Source organism: Pelodiscus sinensis, chromosome 1 (genome assembly GCF_049634645.1).
Source record: "Pelodiscus sinensis isolate JC-2024 chromosome 1, ASM4963464v1, whole genome shotgun sequence".
NCBI lineage: Eukaryota > Metazoa > Chordata > Testudines > Trionychidae > Pelodiscus > Pelodiscus sinensis.
Genome location: NC_134711.1, coordinates 4,991,947 through 5,011,262, shown reverse-complemented (window position 1 = coordinate 5,011,262; position 19,316 = coordinate 4,991,947). Strand labels below are relative to the sequence as shown.

Here is a 19,316-nt window from a genome sequence, read left to right as displayed (position 1 = left end):
GTTTTCTACCAGACAGTCTGGTATTTGCACCGTCTGTCCAGTAAAAAAATTCAGCAAATACCGGATATGTGCAACGTCTGGAATTTTCTGAATTCCCGGCTGGGCGCCGGACGGAAGCCTGGCGGGGGCTTGAGAGCAACTGGGAGGCGGGGCCGCGATTGGCACTAGGAGCCCTGTGGTCGCGTGCAAAAGCTGGGTGGGGTGGGGCGGGGTCCGGGACTCCCAGCCACTCCCCCCGCCCGGCTTTTGGACGTGACCAGAGGCTCCCAGCACCAATCATGGCCATGCCTCCCGGCTGGGAGCCTCTGGTTGCAAGCAGAAGCCGGGAGGGGGGAGTGACTCCCAGCCCCTCCCCCGCCCCCATCCAGCTTCTACTAGCAACTAAAGGGAGTGCCTGCCGGGGGCACGACCCGAAGGACTCCAGCTGTGGCCAGTGGCTGCACCTCCCACCCCCACCAGGTCTGCTTCCTGCCCCTCTTTCTCCGGGCCCCCCTCTCCTCCCGTCCAGCCCCACGGCCCCCGACCCCCTCTCCAGCTCTGCTTCCCGCCCCCCTTCCTCCGGGCCCCCCTCTCCCCCGTCCAGCCCCCCCCGGCCCCTGGTCCTCCCCCTTCCTCCCGGCCATCCCCGCGGCCCCTGGACACCCCTCCCGCGCTAGCTCTGCTTCCCGCCCCGCCCACCTCCCAGCCAGCCCTGCCCCCCTCCCCTCCCGCCCACAATCAAGTGTGTCCGGTTTTTTGGTGGGGTCTACCTGGCAACCCTATCCCGGTGTCACCTTGGGCAAGTCACTTAGTCTCCCAGTGCCTCGGTTTCCCCATTTGTAGAATGGGCATAATCGCAATTCCCTGCCTCAGAGGTACTGTGATACTCTGGTGAGGAGGGGGGCCATATAAGTACCAAATATAGACTGGAATCTACCACCCTGAGTCTACTTAAGTGGCTTAGAGGATGGAAGGCTTCCTAGCACATTGTTCTGGTGTCTTTTCAATTTTCCTCTAGTTGGGGTGGAGAGGTTTACTTGTCCTCTCTGTAATTGAGACACTCCAGCAAGCTGGGGGGTGGTGGGTGGGAGGGCAAGGCGCAGTCATCAGATCAGGGATAGCTGCTGAAATGTGGCCTGCGACGTTGCGATACGTGAGAATATCCTTCTGATATAAAATGTGTCATCTGCCTGAGTGTCAGGGTAACCCCAGATCTGCCCTCCAGGCAGAGATCCACCCACCGTTCCAAATGCATCCTCCCCCGCTTTCCCGTAGCCCTGGGGACCCCTCCCTCCGCTCCCAGGCGGGAGTGGGGGAGTGGGAGTGGGAGTGGGGTGGGGAGGGGAGGCGGTGTCTTTCCACATCCAGCTGGGGGCTTTCCCGGAACAAGAGCTCAGCTGCAAATGCTCGCACCTTGCTTGGACTGGCCAGACGGCTGCTTGTTTGGGCCTGTGCCGCCAGCTGGTTCCCAATCGGAGTAGCTCTTACTCCTGCACCATGGTGCAAGTGCACCCCCACCCCTAGTGTGGTTACTGAGCAATGCAAGTGGTACCTAGACCACAGCAACAGTCATGCTGAGGAGACCCTGGCAGCGTGGGCTGGGAGCCAGCTGGCTTTTAGCTCAGAGAATAGAGGCTCCAATACGCCACTTCAGAGGACCCAGGTTCAAATCCGCATGAGGCGGTTACACGAGGAAACAGAAGTTCTTACCAGGAGGGAACCCCAGCTAAGAGGGGGGATCATGTGACACCCCCACATAACTCCACTTCAGCCCCAGCCTCTTCCCACACTCTTCCCCTCCCTGTCCTACATTACCTGGGGGGGCGGAGGGGGCTGGTGGTGGCAGGCCAGCCAAAGGAGCTGCCAGCAGCTCTACTACTTCCCCCCACCCCTCCCAGCAGGGAAAGGAGCAGACCTGCCAGCCCCACCCCCTGGTCCTCCATGGAGCTGTGTGTAGATAGGGGTGGGGGCAGGATTGAGAGGTCTGCTCCTTTCCCTACTGGGAAGGGCAGCATGGAAAAAAGAGCGGAACCCCAGTAGCATAGCGCTCTCAGCCCAGCCCTGCACAGAGAGATGCGTCAGTCAGTGGAGGGGTGGGGGGGGATGCTAGCAGGGAGTCTTTCCGGTACTCCGTACGGGCTAAAAATAACTCTCTGGTAGGCGTATCGGACTGGCCCACTTGCCCCGCTGCTTGTGCCACGTAACGGTAGCTACGTCGGTCCCTAGGGTTGCTGGCTGGTTTCCCAAAAAATACCGCACACAGGTGCTAAAAATTTGTTGAGCAAAAACAACAACAACAACAAAAACCACCGCAACTAGCAACTATGCTTGGACCTGAATGGGAACATTATTATAAACAATCAATACTCCACACATCATATATTTTGACTACATGATCCGCCCAGTGTCGATCGCAGCCACGCCTCCCCAGCCACTTCCCCCACTCCCGCTCCCGCCCCCGCCAGGCTTCCACATGCAACCAGCTGAGGGCTCCCAGCGCCGATCGCAGCCGCTGTTGGGTGCCCAGCTGGAAAAGCAGAAAATACCGGACATTGCACATGTCCAGTATTTTCTGAATTTTTTAACTGGACAGAGGGTGCAAACAACGGACTGTCCGGTTGAATACCGGACACCTGGCAACCCTATCGGTCCCAGGCGGGGCAGACCAAAGGCAGCGGGCTGCCGGTGTTTGATGGAGGGCGGGTATCTGGGCAGTGGGAAGAGCAGGTTCCTGTTCCCGGCACAGGCTGCCCAGCAACTAAGACAGGCGGGCACCTGGGACTCATTAAGAGCCGGCTAATGGGACACCTGCAGCCAGTGAGGGACTGCTGGGCCATTACAAGTTTCCCCTCAGGCAAGGAGGGGGAAGGAGAAGAGGGCGGGACGGGAGCCGAGGAGGAAGCACAGAGCGAGGCCGGCAGGACAGGGTTTCTCCAAATGCCAGGGAGAAGGGATTGTGGGAGTGGGTGAGTGAGCGGCTCAGAAAGAGGCTGCTATTCAGTGGGGATAAGGGCCCTGGGCCAGAATGCGGATTAAGGGAACGGGACTGGGTTCCCTCCCACGCCTGGTGGGCTGCCACTGGGGAAAAAAAGGAACCCAGGACCGCGGAAGGGTTCCCCCTTGAGCTAGTGACCGGCCTGTGATGCAAATATCCTCGTTAAGCGGGGACCATTGCGTCTGGGAGAGTTGAGTCAGGGGGAGGGTCACCGTGAGCCTCTGAGGTGACCTAAAAATCCACCAGGAAGCGCAAGACCTGGGGGTATGACCGGAGCTCTGCCCCACCGGATATGAGACCAGATGGGTGGGTCCAATCAAAGGTACCATCTCCTGGAAATTGACTCTCTAGTCCAGTGGGTCCCAAACTTTTTGGCACCACGCCCCCCTTTTTGATTTTTGAAAAACCCTCAACCCCCACCCCCAAAATAGTAGCAAAACTTGTTGAGCAAAACAAACAAACAAAAAAGGAACTGAGCGGGGAAGCAAAACTTGATGGGGGGAGAGGCTAGGTCGCCTCTTGCCCCCCCTGGAATTTCTTCATGCCCCCCCCCGAGGGGCACAGCCCCCAGTTTGGGAACCCATGCTCTAGTCCTTGCTCCGGCATTGGACCTAATTCTCTTCTGCCTTGCACTTCTGTCATTAGCACTTGTCTCAAGCTGTAAGATGCTGCCCTTCTGGTTAGGTGGCATTTGGCATCCACATAGCACAGGTGTGAGTGGACTAATGCCTGGTGTAAAGCAGCAGCAACTCAGATGCCTTGATTTCAATTAGGCAGCTCAGCCAAGTGGGTGGCATGAAGGTAAGGCAGTGAGGGGGCTCCTCTGTTGTTGCAGTGAATCAAGTCTCTGCCTTCAGAGCTAGAGTTCATGCCTTGCTCCCCCCAAGAACAGCTTATTTACTTTAGTATTGCTGGCCTGTGTCTGGTGATTTGTTATTAGGCGAGTTGGAGCACAGGGCATCAGCTTGTACATCATGTGTCCTGCCTTGATCTTGGCTGCACTGGAGAATTTAATTTTCTGTTGCTGGGCTGTGACATTCAATGCTGTTCAGAGTGGCTGAGGATTTCAACCTGGTAGACCAACCCAATGGAATCACATCTTCCCTTCTGGGCAAGAGATAGTTTTTTTGCAGGTAGAGCTGTGATTTGCCAATGCTGGCTGTTCTGGTCCATAACACGGACACTCTTGCAAAATGTGTATCATGGCCCACTTCTAAGTGACGACGCCATTGAGAGGATAACAGCCTACAACTGCTGCCCGTTAATGCAGTTACTGCTTTTAGCTCTCAGGGCACATTCAGATGCTGCGGCTGACCTGTGGTCAGGATCCCCAGCATATTATTTCTTAATGAGTAGAAGCAATTTAATAGATTGGCCGGAGGGCCCATCCTCTAGATAACACAGCGGAGAAAAGCCAGGGCTGTCGGAGTGTGTTCAGGCTGAGTTAGTCCAGCAGGATGGTGAGTTCATCAGTCACTGGTTTGGGGCAGCTTTCATTATAGCTCTAGACGTGCCCAGTGGGAAGAGCTGCCCAAGTGGGTTTCAAAGAGGTTTGCAATAGGGAAACCCCTTTAAAAAAGAGAACTGGTTAAATGATATAATGTTAATCGTTAACTGTGAAGGGCTGGTGCAGAACTGTTTCTTCAAGCAGGGTCCTCCGAGCCAGTCCACCATGAGCAGGGGGGCTCCTTCAGCTCCGGCTGCCCCTTGCTGCAGGTGGGGGGCTGTTCCCACCAGCCCCGGCCCTCTGGTTAACCGTTTACTGGGTAAGCATGCCAGTAAGGCTAATGCTTATTGGGTAACCAGTTAACTGGGTAACCTTTTACAACCCTAGCTTGCAGCAGCCTGGAGTGTTCTGAAGACTTCGATAAAGCGACTAAAAGAATCTCTGACCTCCTCCGAAATCATCGCCGGCATGTAAGAGGTTAATCTCGCTCCTGCTCTCACAGAGCTCAGGACTTGACTGGTGTAAACCAGCAGAGCTTGGCAGAAGTCAATGGAGCTGTGCTGATTTATACCAGGACTGGCCCTTTGAATTCTGAGCTGCTGTCATCTCTCATCAGCAGTTTAACCACACTGGCTGCTCACGGGCCACCAGTGTACGGCAGGCAGAGTTTACAGACGGTGGAAATGAATACGGTAATATTTATGTACAAATGCCATTTCAATAGCCTGTCTGCAACACATGGAGACCTATCAGTTACAATACAAACCACATGTAATGCAGCCCTGTAAACTTTTGACCCTGCAGTCCTGTTCCTATCATGCAGAAAAACTCAAGCCTGCCTCTTCCCCCCAGATAGAGCTCAAGGTTTTAGGATGACTTGAACAGGAAAAGTGGGCCTGCCGAGGGGGGGAGAGAAATTCTCACCCTACATCTTCACATAAATATTTCGAAGTGAAATGGAGGAGCTGGAACATGTCTTCCAGTGAATGATGAACATGCGTGATTGGAAAACCAGCAAACCTTTAACAAGACAGTAAATGCAAACTCATGCCCGGATCCTGTAAGCACATCTGTCAGTGCAATGATATATTTAGTTAGTTAATGCCTATTACGCTCTCTGGCGTGTGGGGCAGCAACGAAGTTTCTCCGTTTTTGTTTGTCTTTGGCCATTTTCTCCAGTGTGTCCCAGTTGTAGTTCATTCTCTTCATATCTGCCTCAACAGTACGCCGCCATGTTGTGTTGGGCCTCCCATGTTTCCGTCGTCCTTCAGGTGTCCAGTGAAGTGCTACCTTTACAATGGCATCTGCCTCCCTTCTCATCACATGCCCTTTCCATCTCCCGCGTCTTCTCATAATGATAGTGGTCATGTCCTTTATTATTCAGCCACTAGATGTCTCCAGGTGTTGTATGGCATTCCAGTTAGGGGCTGGTCATTGTTTGTTTACCAGGGACAAAGCTGTGGCTTAAGTTGTGTAGAAGCCTGTTTAGTTGTCAGAAATTCCTTGGTATTTCCTGTAATAAATGCTCCTTGTTTAAGATAGACCATGATTGCATTTTCCATGGCAGGAAAGAACTTTATGCATGTGTGAACAATTGCAAACTAACTTAGGGCCTTAATGTTTCTGAAAATAGGAAATAATCACAAAAGCCTATAAATAGAATCTTAGGACTGGAAGAGACCTCAGGAGGTCATCGAGTCCAACCCCTGCCCAACGTAGGACCAGCCCCAACGAAATCATCCCAGCCAAGACTTTGTCAAGCCGGGACTTAAAAACCTCTAGGGATGGAGATTCCACCCCCTCCTTAGGCAACCCATCCCAATGCTTCTAGATATTAAAAAAGAATCAGTACATCAGGGAGTAGTCTGTTTCAGTCCATATGCCATTGAATCTTATCCTTTATGGACAAACTTGGCAGATCCTTCCTTCCTTCCTTAAAATTGTTCCACATAAAAATAAAGAGGCTTCCTAAAACTGCACACAGTGGAGGAATGTTGATGAGTATAGCTCAGTTTTTGGTGATACCATAAATATAAAGAACCTGATTTGCCTCTCTTTGACGCTGGGATTACACCATGGCACTTCCTTTGGCTCCAGTGGAGATAAAACGAGTGTAACAGACCAGAGATCAGACCCATCTGCTTTACGGCACTTGCAATGGATTTGTTTAAGAGACTGGGAAAACAAAAGCAAAATTGCCCCAATATGATGTTTAACCAATAAAAGATCAAGGAAATTCCATTTAAAGCTTTAAAGTTTATGGAGGCCAATTCCATGCCCCCATCGGCTTTCTTTAAAGATTTTGTAGCAGCTAATTGCCCCGTGTTGCACATTTTGAAATTCTCACCCTACATCTTCACATAAATATTTCTAAGTGAAATGGAGGAGTTGGAACATTTCTTCCAGTGAATGATGAACATGCGTGATTGGAAAACCATGTCCATCTTCAGTCTGGTGCTGTAGAAAATGCTTTTCTGCGGCCCCATCATTTATTATAACAACGTTTATACTGTAGTATGGGACCTCCTGGGGCGTCAACCCATGACAAGTGCTGTACAAGCAAGTAGAATGGGGAAGTTCCTCATCCCAGTCCTAAAGAGTTTACTATATAAAAGATGAGCAGGCCAGCTGGGATAGAAAGAGGATCAAAAGTAACTGGACGAGTGTCGCTCTTAGCCAATCGGGAATTCCCTACTTGTCTTGCCATTAGCAATTGGCAGTTTTCCATATGTGTTACATTAAAATAGACCTGTGCTAAAAGATGACACCTCCAGATCTGTAAGAGCTTGGGTCCCAGTCTTCAAAGGTCTTTAGGCACCTCATTCCTCCTGAAATTGTTGCCCCTAAATCTCTTGGTGTCTGTGAGAGTTTTGACACGCTACATAAGAACAGCCATACTGAGTCAGACCAAAGGTTCATCTAACCCAGTGTCCTGTCTTCCAGCAGTGGCCAATGTCAGGTGCCCCAAAGGGAATGAACAAAACAGGGAATCTTCAACTGATCCCTCCTCTATTATCTATTTTCAGCCTCTGACAAACAGAGGCTAGGGACACCATTACTACCCATCCTGGCTAATCGCCATTGATGGACCCTCCATGAATTTATCTAGCTCTTTTTTGAGCCCTGTTAAAGTCCTGGTCTTCACACATCCTCTGGCAAGGAGTTCCACAGGTTGACTGTGTGTTGCGTGAAGAAACAGATATGGATTTGTTCCCCAGCAATGTGGTGCTGTGTATCTCAGAATGAGACAAGGGAGTACATCTCTATGCATGAGAGCGAGGCTTTTGGGGTCAGGCTGAAGCCTGTTTGGTGCATTTCCTCACAGTTTTACTGGTGCATATTTCCCAAAATTTGGGGACGCTGAGCCGCTCCTCATCCTTATAATGGTGCCCTCCTTAGGATCTGGGCATTTCATATGCAGCTGACCCTAACATGTAGATTTTGAAGGTAGCCAGAAAGGTGGTTGAGCAAAAACCCAACACAATTCCGGAACTTTTTTTGTTGTTGAAATCTGAAAAAGTTCAGTTCAACTTTGATGTTGATTCTGGATACAGAGCCTGATCTGGGCTATACAACTGGGCTCCATATCTAGGAAGCAAAGATAGCACGGCTTGTATTCAATCTGTAGGCTGCAGCTGGTAGGTTATTTGGGGTTTTGCGCGCCTTCTTCTGAAACCTCTTGTACTGTCGTTAAGCTGCAGGACTTTGTGGAGCACTAGACTGATTGAGGATGGCATTTGCTTTCTTTGAGTTGAATTAACCCTCAAGTCTATAATCAGCACAGAGAGCTTAACTGAGCTGCCCGGTTCCATAGGACCAATACTTCGGTCAGCTGAGCTACAGTGAGGGTTCTGCCGACCTAGCTAACACTTCTAGCCAGCCCAATTCTGCCGGCACAACTTTGTTCTGTAGGCCAGGTGTGACCAATCATTCCTTAGTCACTACCTTATGGCTGTGTCTAGACTGGCATGATTTTCCGGAAATGCTTTTAATGGAAAAGTTTTCCGTTAAAAGCATTTTCGGAACAGAGCGTCTGGATTGGCACGGACGCTTTTCCACAAAAGCACTTTTTGCGGAAAAGCGTCCATGGCCAATCTAGACGTGCTTTTCTGCAAAAAAGCCCCGATCACCATTTTCGCAATTGGGGCTTTTTTGCGGAAAACAAATCTCAGCTGCCTACACTGGCCCTTTTGCGCAAAACTTTTGCGCAAAAGGACTTTTGCCCGAATGGGAGCAGCATAGTATTTTCGCAAAAAGCACTGATTTCTTACAGTAGGAAGTCAGTGCTTTTGCAGAAATTCAAGCAGCCAGTGTAGACAGCTGGCAAGTTTTTCCGGAAAAGCGGCTGATTTTCCGGAAAAACTGACCAGTCTAGACACAGCCTATGAGCGCAGGTGTATGGGTTACACTATAAGACAACATGAGAATTCTGCATCTACAGGCAGCCAGGAGCGTGTTCCAAGCTAGGGCTCTGATAAACCCCGTGCAGTGTAAGGATGTGGCTAGAACAGTAGGTGCTAAAAAGAGGACAGCGGACTGGCTGGTATATGTATGTACCACTATCTGTTGCTGGATGAAATGAGATATTTCAACAAGGTGCAGAGGCTAAAGAAGAGGATTATGAAATCACCTAAGGGATTTGATGGCAACGCCTCTGTGCCCAAATCCCTTTCATGTTTTTGGAAAGATCCTGCCCTCCACCACGAGTTAATTTCCTACAGCTTGTATGTAGCAGTGTGGGCTTTCGGTGTGGACATGCATGGAATTCTAGCACCACGGTTACCGTCAATTTGCGCAACGCTGAAGCATGCAGCGTAGTGATGACCGGAGAATCCGAAGTGGGTGTAGATTCGTGACTCGGTTGACTTCCCTGTTGCAGTGAACGTTGCTGACTGAGGGCCATGGTCCATTACACTGTTGTTCACAGCTCTAGAATCAAACATTCCCAGCCCCATTGGTGATGCTCCTAGAGCCAAAACGTCCCTTCCTTAGAGCTAAATTGCTAGAGAAGAAAACATTTGGGGAGGGGAAATAGAGCCACTGGGAAACACTGAAAAATGAGGTCTGTGTTGTGTCTTTCCTGGAGGGGCGTAAATTATTAGTAGTATGAAAATAGCACCTGGAAACCCAATCCCATTGGACTACAAACAGGTGGAAGTTCCCTGCTCTGAAGAGCTTACAATCAAAATAGGCAGGACAGAAGGGAAATGTAATGAACCCCAGGTTACAAAAGGGAAACCGAGGCGCAGAACCCTGCCGAAAGTCACACAATAAACCTGTAACCGAATAGGAAACCGAACCCAGTGATGGACCCGTTTTCCCCATAGCAACTTTAGTTCTTAGCAATCGGTTTGCTTCTGTTGTTTATTCTTTATTGGAATTTATAAAAAGCCTTGGAAAGATTTTTTTCACACCCAAGCCATCTCCATAGCAACTGATGGTGGTGTCACAAACAGATTATGACAGGAGGCGAAGAATAGGGGGTTGGAATAGGCTCATTGCTAGGCAACAAAGACCTACATTTAATGCACAAGTTTCAAGAAATGGGGCAGGGGGGAGAGAAAACATTAAACACATTAAAGACTGGCAGAGTTTTGTGTACACAGAATGGTGTTTGGAGCATTTGGTGTTGCCAGGCTAGGGAGCTGGCCTTGCAAAAAGCGGGCCATGCATTTCTAAATATCTCCCCTTGTCCTCGCAGTAAAACTGAGCGCCTTGTTTTTTAGATGATTAGTTTATTTGGTGAGAATGCATTGCTGGAAAAGCTGCTGCTGCTGCCCCTCACAAACCATTAGGCTGGTGGTTATGACAATCACCTTGGATCTGAGAGACTCACATTTGAATCCTTGAGCTGGAACAGACCCGAAACTAACTTTTTTCAGTTCACTGAAATGTCTCAGAACGTTCAGATTTGGTTAGATCCAAACAGCAATCGATCAGAATAACCAGGGATTTGGGGAGGCTCTGGCCCAGAGACAGCAACAATGTTGTCACGGCAACCTGTTCTCGCTGGCTTTCTCATCCCATCCCATGCCCCCACCTTGAGACTTTACTTTTGTTCTTTCTTGTTCGTGCTTTTCCTTCACCTGAAACAACGTGAATCAACAGCTTTATTAGGCACTATTGTAGCTCGCTGATTGCATGTTATTTACTGTTGGGAACAGTCCTCTCCTGGCAGAGAGCTGGATTGGGTGATATATTAAGTCTTTTATTTCTCTAACTAGAGAATTAGCTCATCATAAGACGGGATTTTCAGGTTTCTCCTCCACGTCGGTCTTCTCTCCTGAGCCTCCGGTCTCTCGCTCCGTCTCTGTTTCTCTCGCTCCTCCTCCTACTGCCTCTGTCTCTCTCTCCATCTCTCTCTTTCTTTTCTCCCCATCCTGCCTCTCACTCTCTCCGCTCTCCTCTGTCTCCGTCAGGGATGCACGCTCATCCAGGCCCCGCCCCCTGCGTGTGTACGTCACCTCTCCGCCCTCCTTCACCTCCCGCCGTGGTGCTCGGCTGACGTTTGCGCCGCTCAGCCGGGCCGCCGCATAGAAGCAAGCGGCCGTTTGGGCCCCGCGCTCCCCATGCAGCACCCCTGAGAGAACAGCGCCGCCCAGAGGGAACAGCCAGCGTTTCAGCGTTACAGTCACACAGACATTGGGCTACTATATATATGATGTCTGTGATTTCCTGGAAGTTCCCTGTATGTCACCTGTAGAGTCTATTCAGTCTGGGCTAAAGAGGAGAAGCTTAGAATAGGAGACGCTCTCCTATAGTCCTTTAAGAAAGAATAAAACCCATTTTGGCAATACTGCGCCTATTGCTACTTAGAGCGAGGATCCTGTAGCCTTAATGAGCCATCAGTGTTTGTTGCGGATTCGGGATGTCACACACGGACAGGAACAAATGTTTTCCAGGCCCACTGCACAATGACAAGGGAAACTTGCAGCTGTGTGCAAAGCTGCTCATTAGAGCCACTAGCTCGAGGAACCCAGGGGTTAGCTGTAAAATAGTCTAATGAGAAGCTGAGCATGACGTGTGGCAGGCTGCTGTATGCAAGGCTCTCACGTTGATTTTTGGGGCTTTGAAGATGCCGAGGCTTCTCCTTCCTATTAGAGCGACGGCTGTAGCGAGGGTGGCAGAAGAGGTTTGTAGAATGTTCTAACCCCCCTTTCTTAAGCACATGTTACATTCTCTTCTCGGAGAAGTTTGTTAATTAACGTTACATAGGGGCTGTCATTATGGATCAGACGTGAGGTCCACCAAGACCAGCGTCCTGTCCCTGACAGTGGCCAGCACTACATGTCTCTGAGGAAGGCTTGAATTGTGTAGCATCCTATAAAGGAAACATTTCTTAACCCCATTAGTTAGTGATTTGGTTGTGCCCTAGGCTGAAGCAGGTTTTCTGTCCCTCCAGGACCTGCAATTGCTCGGGACCTCTGAAAATGAGGACCCAGAGAGGGCTCTCCAGTTAGGTCTCCAAAATTTAGTAGAGGCTTCTGAAAATGTTTCTCTCAGGGGGGTTAAATCTGGTGGCTGTTCAACTTCTGGTCATCACAACATCCTCTGGCAAGGAGTTCCACAGGTTGCCTTTGTGTTGTGTGAAAGATCAAGTGATGAGAGTTGGTCATTCTCCTCCCCTTTCCTTGGGGGACAGGTATTCATTGGCTGTCTCAACAGGAGGCCAGAAATTAAGAGACCACCAAGACTGGTTCTTAGTGGCAGTCTGGCTAAGTAAAGACCGAGGCTGGAAGGAAGCTCAGACAGCCCCATTGGCCTGTGGGATAGTAAATGATTTCATCTTCACCAGCGCTACATTTGCACGAAGCCTTGGTTTCTCTTCCAGACCCATCGACGTTCGGTTTCTGCAGTCGCTCTGGTGACCTGAGAGGAGAGTCTGTCCTAGGAAGATGAGAGTGTCATGTGCCAGCATCCTTACACTAGCAGTCCTCTTGGCACAGCCGCCAGGCTCGGCTCCGCATGAAGGTACGTGTGTCGTGCCCCGCAGAACCAAAGGCAGTGCAGCCAAGGCTAATGCCCATGGCAGAGAGGGTAATGGCTTTTCTAGGTGGTTGTATTTGCTGGCATAACGAGCTGGCATAGCCAGAAGGGCCCCCTTGGGCGAACCCCAACTTTGGGTGGGTGGGCAAGAGTAGGGGGTTAGGGGAGTGGGACAGGAGGGATGGGAACATCAGACTGACCATGCTGGGTCAAACCAAAGGTCCATCCCGCCCTGCACCTTCTCCCCTGACAGTGACCAACACCAGGTGCCCCAGAGGGAATGAACAGAGCAGGGAGCCATCAAATGATCCATTCTCTGTCTCCCACTCCCAGCCCTTGACAAACAGAGTAGGGACACATCCCCACCCACTTCGACCAACAGCCAGTGATGGATCTATCCTCCCTGATTCTGCGAGGCTGTGTCTAGACTGGCCAGTTTTTCCGGAAAATGAGCCGCTTTCCGGAAAAACTTGCCAGCTGTCTGCATTGGCTGCTTGAATTTCCGCAAAAGCACTGACTTCCTACTGTAAGAAATCAGTGCTTCTTGCAGAAATACTATGCTGCTCCCGTTCAGGCAAAAGTCCTTTTGCGCAAAACTTTTGCGCAAAAGGGCCAGTGTAGACAGCTGAGATCTGTTTTCCGCAAAAAAGTCCCGATCGCAAAAAATGGCAATCAGGGCTTTTTTCGGAAAAGTGCGTCTAGATTGGCATGGACGCTTTTCCACAAAAAGTGCTTTTACGGAAAAGTGTCCGTGCCAATCTAGACGCTCTTTTCCGAAAATGCTTTTAACGGAAAACTTTTCCGTTAAAAGCATTTCCGGAAAATCATGCCAGTCTAGACGTAGCCCTAGTGTTTCCCCTACCAGCATTACAAGTGACACACACATAGGCTATGTCTACATTACAAGGTTTTTGTGCAAAAACTTGCACAAAAACCAGTGGAGTGTCCATACCTCAAGTGCGTTTTTGTGCAAAAAAAAAAAAAAAAAAAATACAGTAAATTCCAGTAGAGTGATTCCTCTCCCCACGAGGAAAAACTCCTTTTTGCACTACAGCTCTTGTGCAAAAAGGCATGTGTGGATGCTCCGCAGGGGTTTTTGCACAAGAAACCCCTATCACAAAAAGCACAGGTGCTTTGATGGCCATTCCATGAACAGCCATCAGAGCTTTCTTGCGCAAGAGTGTCCATGCAGTGTGGACGCTCTCTTGCGCAAAAACACATTGCATTTGAGGCCAAAGGGTCACCACAGCTGGGTAGTTTGGAGCTGTTGCGACTTTCTGCTGCTGAAACTCACTCCCCTGCAACGCTCCTTCTCCCAGACAGATCTGAGCCCAACTCTAGGGCCTCTTTGGCTGGGAATAAGGCTTCAGCTGCCAGGACCTTTGCTAGAACACAGCACTTCCCAGGCAGAATGAGGCTCTGAGCTTTTAAGACATTGCCTGGAAACTCTTGAACATTCAGCAAGGGGTTAATGGCAGCTTTGGAATTGGCTACAACATTAACTTGATTAAATTCCTGCCCGTCAATTAAGCCAATAGCTTTGACTATAATGCTGTTTAATTCATAGCCTGGAACAGTGCAATAAATCAGCGTTTACAGATGTCTCCGGCAAACCTTTGATGGATGAAACGGGGTAATTTCGGAAGTGCATGGAAAATTTCAAATAAAATCATATCCCCCTGTGATTAATAGAACTGTCTGTGCTGGAATTTGCTCCAGAAGGTACCAATCCGGAGACACTTCACATCGTATGCTGGATCCAACCTGTCCAAACGGTCTCTGGTTGGGGTGTTGAGCTGAAGAAGCATTGCAGACCCAGGGCCCTTGTGGATTTCACTGAGTCTCTACATCGCGCTGAAAGCTCTGTATGAACGGGGGGCAGCTGCTCTCCCGTCTGCACATGACTGCCTTATGAAGGCCCCAAGGGTAACTAAGGGTGTGTCTACACAGCAAAGTTATTTCGGAATAACAGCTGTTCATCCCAAATAACTAGGCGAGCGTCTACACAGCAATTCCATTATTTCGAAATAGTTTCAAAATAACGGGCGGCTTATTCCGATGTCTGTAAACCTCATTCTACAAAGAATAATGCCTGTTCCGAAATAGCTCTTTGGAAATAAGGCGTGTGTAGACGCTCCACTGCTGCTCTTTCGAAATATTGTCCCTCACCAAAGCCATCCTAAGCTATTCCTCGTGGGGCTCTAAATCGAGATAGCACGTCAACATTAGGGAAACTGGGCTCAGACTAAGTGTTGAGGCTTCTCTGCAGTGTTGACGTGATATTTTGAAATAAGCTATTTTGGAATAACTTCCGGAGCAGCTTATTTCCAGATAACTGTGCGGTGTAGACGTAGCCTGACTGTCCCAGGAGGCTGGTTGCTAAAGAACCACCTGGGCCTCAGAAAAGTTACCCGAGCTCAGTTAGCCCGAACTCCAAAGAGAGACGGGGGTTCCCGAGCCTGGGAAGCGTGAGGCAGAATGGGGAGCCTTCGCTGGGAATTCTTTGGGGAAGCCTGTAAGAGGAGCGCCTGGAGAAGGCAGCCTCCTAGCCACTCATCCCCCAGCTGTTGGCTGAAAGCCGGCCAGGCAAGGATCCACGGCAGTCCCAGAAGCAGTGTCAGCCTGCAGACCTCCCCAGATCTGAGAATCCTAAGAAGGATGTTACCCCGGTAGGTGTAAGAGGTCAAGCAGCCAGGGCAGACTGGTACCAATAGACTCTCTACCAGGAGGGGCTCTCTAGCGCGTAACGGCCTGTTTGGATGTGTTGAGACCCTGGATAAGGGACACATTAAGGAAGGGCTCTTCTGCAACACTGCGCCCACCCACAAGGGGGCGTGCTGGCTCAGACTGGAAGGGTGTCTGCCCCCTACTGTTGTTCACAACTGAATTCCAACCTACTGCTGCCGCCCAGCTGCCGTGGGGGATTTCAGGACTGATTCCCCATTTGCACGTGTGCAATGTGCATGCAAACAAGGCTAGTAATGGCCAACAGCTGCTCCCCATGGGGTAAACAGTCCAAAGAAGGCTGTGGAGAATCAGGCCCCTTGCGGAGCACAGACTGTCTCTATGGGTATGTCTACACTACAAAGTTAGTTCGAACTAACGGACGTTAGTTCGAACTAACTTTAATAGGTGCTACACTAGCGCTCCGCTAGTTCGAATTTGAATCGAACTAGCGGAGCGCTTAGTTCGAACTAGGTAAACCTCATTTTACGAGGACTAACGCCTAGTTCGAACTAGCTAGTTCGAACTAAGGGCTGTGTAGCCCTTTAGTTCGAACTAGTGGGAGGCTAGCCCTCCCCAGGTTTCCCTGGTGGCCACTCTGGCCAACACAAGGGAAACTCTATGCCCCCCTCCCGGCCCCGGACCCCTTAAAGGGGCACGGGCTGGCTACGGTGCCCGTGCCAGGTGCAAGCCTGCCAGCACCCAGCTAGCAGACCCTGCACCTGGCACGGCACAGAGCCACCCACCCGATGCCCCCCAGCCCACCCCCTCTTCCGGGACCAGGCTGGCGGCTCCCGGGAGCTTCCCCTGGACTGCAAGAGGCGGGCACCTTCCTGGGCTAGTGCGGACATCGTGGACCTTGTCCACGATCTCCGCACTAGGCACAGGAAAGTGGCCGTCTAGGGCAGGAGAGCTGCCAGCCTGGCCACCCAGGACCAGGTGTGCATGAAAATCAAGGGGGTCCACTGAGACCCCCGACACTGAGCCCTGAGCTTACAATGGCCGTCCTGGGTCAGACCAAAGGTCCATCTAGCCCAGTAGCCTGTCTGCCAACAGCGGCCAACCCTAGGGACCCTGGAGGGGATGGACCGAAGACAGTGACCAAGCCATTTGTCTCGTGCCATCCCTCTCCAGTCTTCCACAAACTTTGGGCAGGGACTCCACTCCTACCCTCTGGCTAATAGGACTCCATGGACCCAACCTCCATCACTTTATCTCACTTCCCTTTAAACTCTGTTCTAGTTCTAGCCTTCACAGCCTCCTGCAGCAAGGAGTTCCACAGGTTAACTATTTGCTTTGGCAACAACAACAACTTTCTCTTACTAGTTTCAAGCCTGCTACCCATTCCTTTCCTTTGGTGTCCTCTAGTCCTTCTTTATGGGAACTCAGGAAGAACTTTTCTGAATGCACCCTCTCCACCCAACCCCTGCTTTTAGAGACCTCTATCCTGTCCCCCCTCCGTCTCCTCTTTTCTAAGCTGAACAGTCCCAGTCTCTGTAGCCTTTCTTCATCTGGGACCTGTTCCCAACCCCTGATCATGTTAGTTGCCCTCCCCTCTCCCAGCCTTTCTCTTCCCCTCTCCCACCTCCTTTTCCCAGTCTCCCCCAGTTTTGTTCAATAAAGACAGAGTCAATGTTGGAAGAAACGTTATCTTTATTTTGTACATCAATAAGAAGGGGGGCTAGGGAAGGGTAAGTGGAAGGAGGTGAGGGAGGAATGGGGTACGTGCCCCCGATGGGGAGGACTGGGCTGGCTCTGCGGGCTTCTGGGGGTGGAAGCTCTCCTGCAGCCCCCCAATTGCCCCCTCTCCCCAGATGGCAGCCTGCGGCAAGTGCAGCTGGGCTGATGGCCGAGTGGTGTGATGTGCCCAGTGTGGGCACTCAGGGCACTCCAAGCCAGAACTTCTTTGCAAGAGGGGCACCCCTTAGAACTGTGTGTCCGGGGTGGGGGTCGGGACTCTTTAAGTGCAGCCCTCGGCTAGCCTGAGACAGCATCTCCACGCTCTAAGTCCTCCTCTGATGCCCTGCCGGCACTGCTTCCGGCCATCCTTAAGCCCTGTTCAGAGTCCACTCAATGTGGACTTACTAGTTCGAACTAGCAAAACGCTAGTTCGAACTAGTTTTTAGTTCTAGATGCGTTAGTTCGAACTAGCTTAGTTCGAATTAACTAATTCGAACTAAGTTAGTTCGAACTAGCGCTGTAGTGTAGACGTACCCTATGTGAGTGGAGTAAGTAATGATAAGCAGATTAGGCCCCTGTAGGCAGCAAGGGCGGTGATCCGACGGACGCTTTGCCCCGGGAGATGAGGCTGTTTTCTGGATTGTGACTGAAGATGCTAAGCCCTGAGCGGCAGTGGTTTGTATTGCACATCGTGCCCAGAATGCTCGGCACTTGGGTACACCGACTGCAAGACGATTTTCAAAGAACAGCGCTCGGGGTTTGGTTTGATCATTAAGTCTCCCTGGAAAGGACTCGCCCATCTTGAACGTGAAGGATGATTACACTGAAAAAACAGAGGGGAAGGGCAGTGGGGGAAGGGACAAGTCCCTCTCTGGGATTTCATGTCGAGATTTCCAGAAAAAGGGAGTCAAAGAATTTGGCTTTGACTTGCCCGTAGGATCTCACTTGCCAGCAGGACGGCGGCAGTAGGTTGGAATTCTGTTGTGAATAACAGTAGGGGGCAGATACTGTTCCAGTCTGAGCCAGCACGCCCCTTTGTGGGCAAGTACAGTGTCCCAGATCAGCCCTTTCTTAATTCGCCCCTCATCCAGAGGGTATTAACAATGCCAGTTAAACCAGGAAGATCAAAGAACTGTTATTCTGTGATGGAAAAGAATCACTCAGCTTTAAGCAGCTCAGCTGTGCCCACCCCTACTCTCATGAGGAGCCCCATTTCGTTATAGGCATCGGGGGTACAGAATTGGGTCCGAAATTCATGTCGTCTGTATATTTCCTCCCGTTTTAAAGACCCGAAGAAAGCCCCGAGCACAGACAGTTAGGGCTCTGGCATGGTCAGGGTGTTACAGATGTGCAGTGCACGCCTCATGAGCAACCCTACAATAACAAACCAGGGGGCAGCCCTGAGTCTGTGTCAGCCTATAGGAACAAAGCTGGGTGCAGCCCTGTGCGGTTGAGCAACCCTACAATAATAATGAACTCAGCCCAGGCTACATCAAAATTACGCATCAGCCAAGCACTCCGGAATGACTCTGCACTAAGGATACGTCTACACTGCAGGGCAAAAGCTGAATTAAGATACACAACTTCAGCTACATCAATTGCGTAGTTGAAGTCGAAATAGCTTAACTCGGTTTTTGGCGCTGTCCATACAACAGGAAGTCGAAGGAAGAATACTCTTCCTTCAACTTCCCTTACTCCTCGTGAAATGAGAGTTATAGGATTCGGAGTACGAAATCCTCCAGCTCGACTTTATTTCGAAAAAATGGCTCGCTGTGTAGACACACAGGGTGTGTCTAAACTACATGGCTCCGTCGACGGAGCCATGTAGATTAGGCAGGATGGCAAAGGGAAATGAAGCGGTGATTTAAATATTCGCCACTTCATTTAAATCAAAATGGCCGCTGCGCTGTGCCGATCAGCTGATTGTCGGCACAGCGCGGCAGTCTAGACAGGGATCTGCCGACCCCAGAACCCTTCGTCGGCAGATCCTTTAAATTGCCGCTTCATTTCCTTTTTTCGAATACACTAATCTACATGGCTCCGTTGACGGAGCTATGTAGTTTAGATGTACCCACCCTATGTTATTTTGAAATAACGACAGTTATTCTGAAATAACGTTGCTGTGTAGATGTATCCTAAGAGACCACTTCAAACAACCCAGCGCTAACAAACCTTTGCATCCATTCCAGCCCTCTTGCAGCCCTACAATAACAAATCAGTGTTTTCCTGAATCGGAGTGAGAAACACTCATTAAAATGTCCAAGTTTACAAATCCATCACCTGCCTAAATAAAGACAGTAAAGTGATGGAAAAAAGAAAATATTTATGGTGTTACCTGAGAGCTGCACCAAATCGCCTGCTTTCGGTCCAAGCGATGTTGGTGCACAATGCCTGCAGAATATGAAATTCAGTTAAACCAGATTAAGCATGTTTTAAAGTGAAACATTTCCTTCCTGACCCAAATATGGTGATCAGTTAGCCCCCAGAGGGGCTGACAGCTTTCAC

The 19,316-nt window shown here is 50.4% G+C and overlaps 1 protein-coding gene across 24 annotated transcripts in view; it reads left to right on the top strand.

The window, feature by feature from the left end:
* LOC102464061 (uncharacterized) overlaps positions 1–19,316 on the top strand; it is a 274,304-nt gene that overhangs the window by 8,584 nt on the left and 246,404 nt on the right. For 23 of the 24 annotated variants that reach the window (XR_012902993.1, XM_075925546.1, XM_075925539.1 and 20 more), the window contains exon 2: positions 12,253–12,392. Coding sequence is in view for 22 of the 24 variants with exons in the window: in XM_075925546.1 (XP_075781661.1) it covers positions 12,317–12,392 (76 nt within the window). In the remaining 2 variants the exon portion in view is untranslated. Of the gene's footprint in view, positions 1–12,252; positions 12,393–19,316 lie in introns of those variants that run through there. The other variant, XM_075925571.1, reaches the window with a different exon arrangement.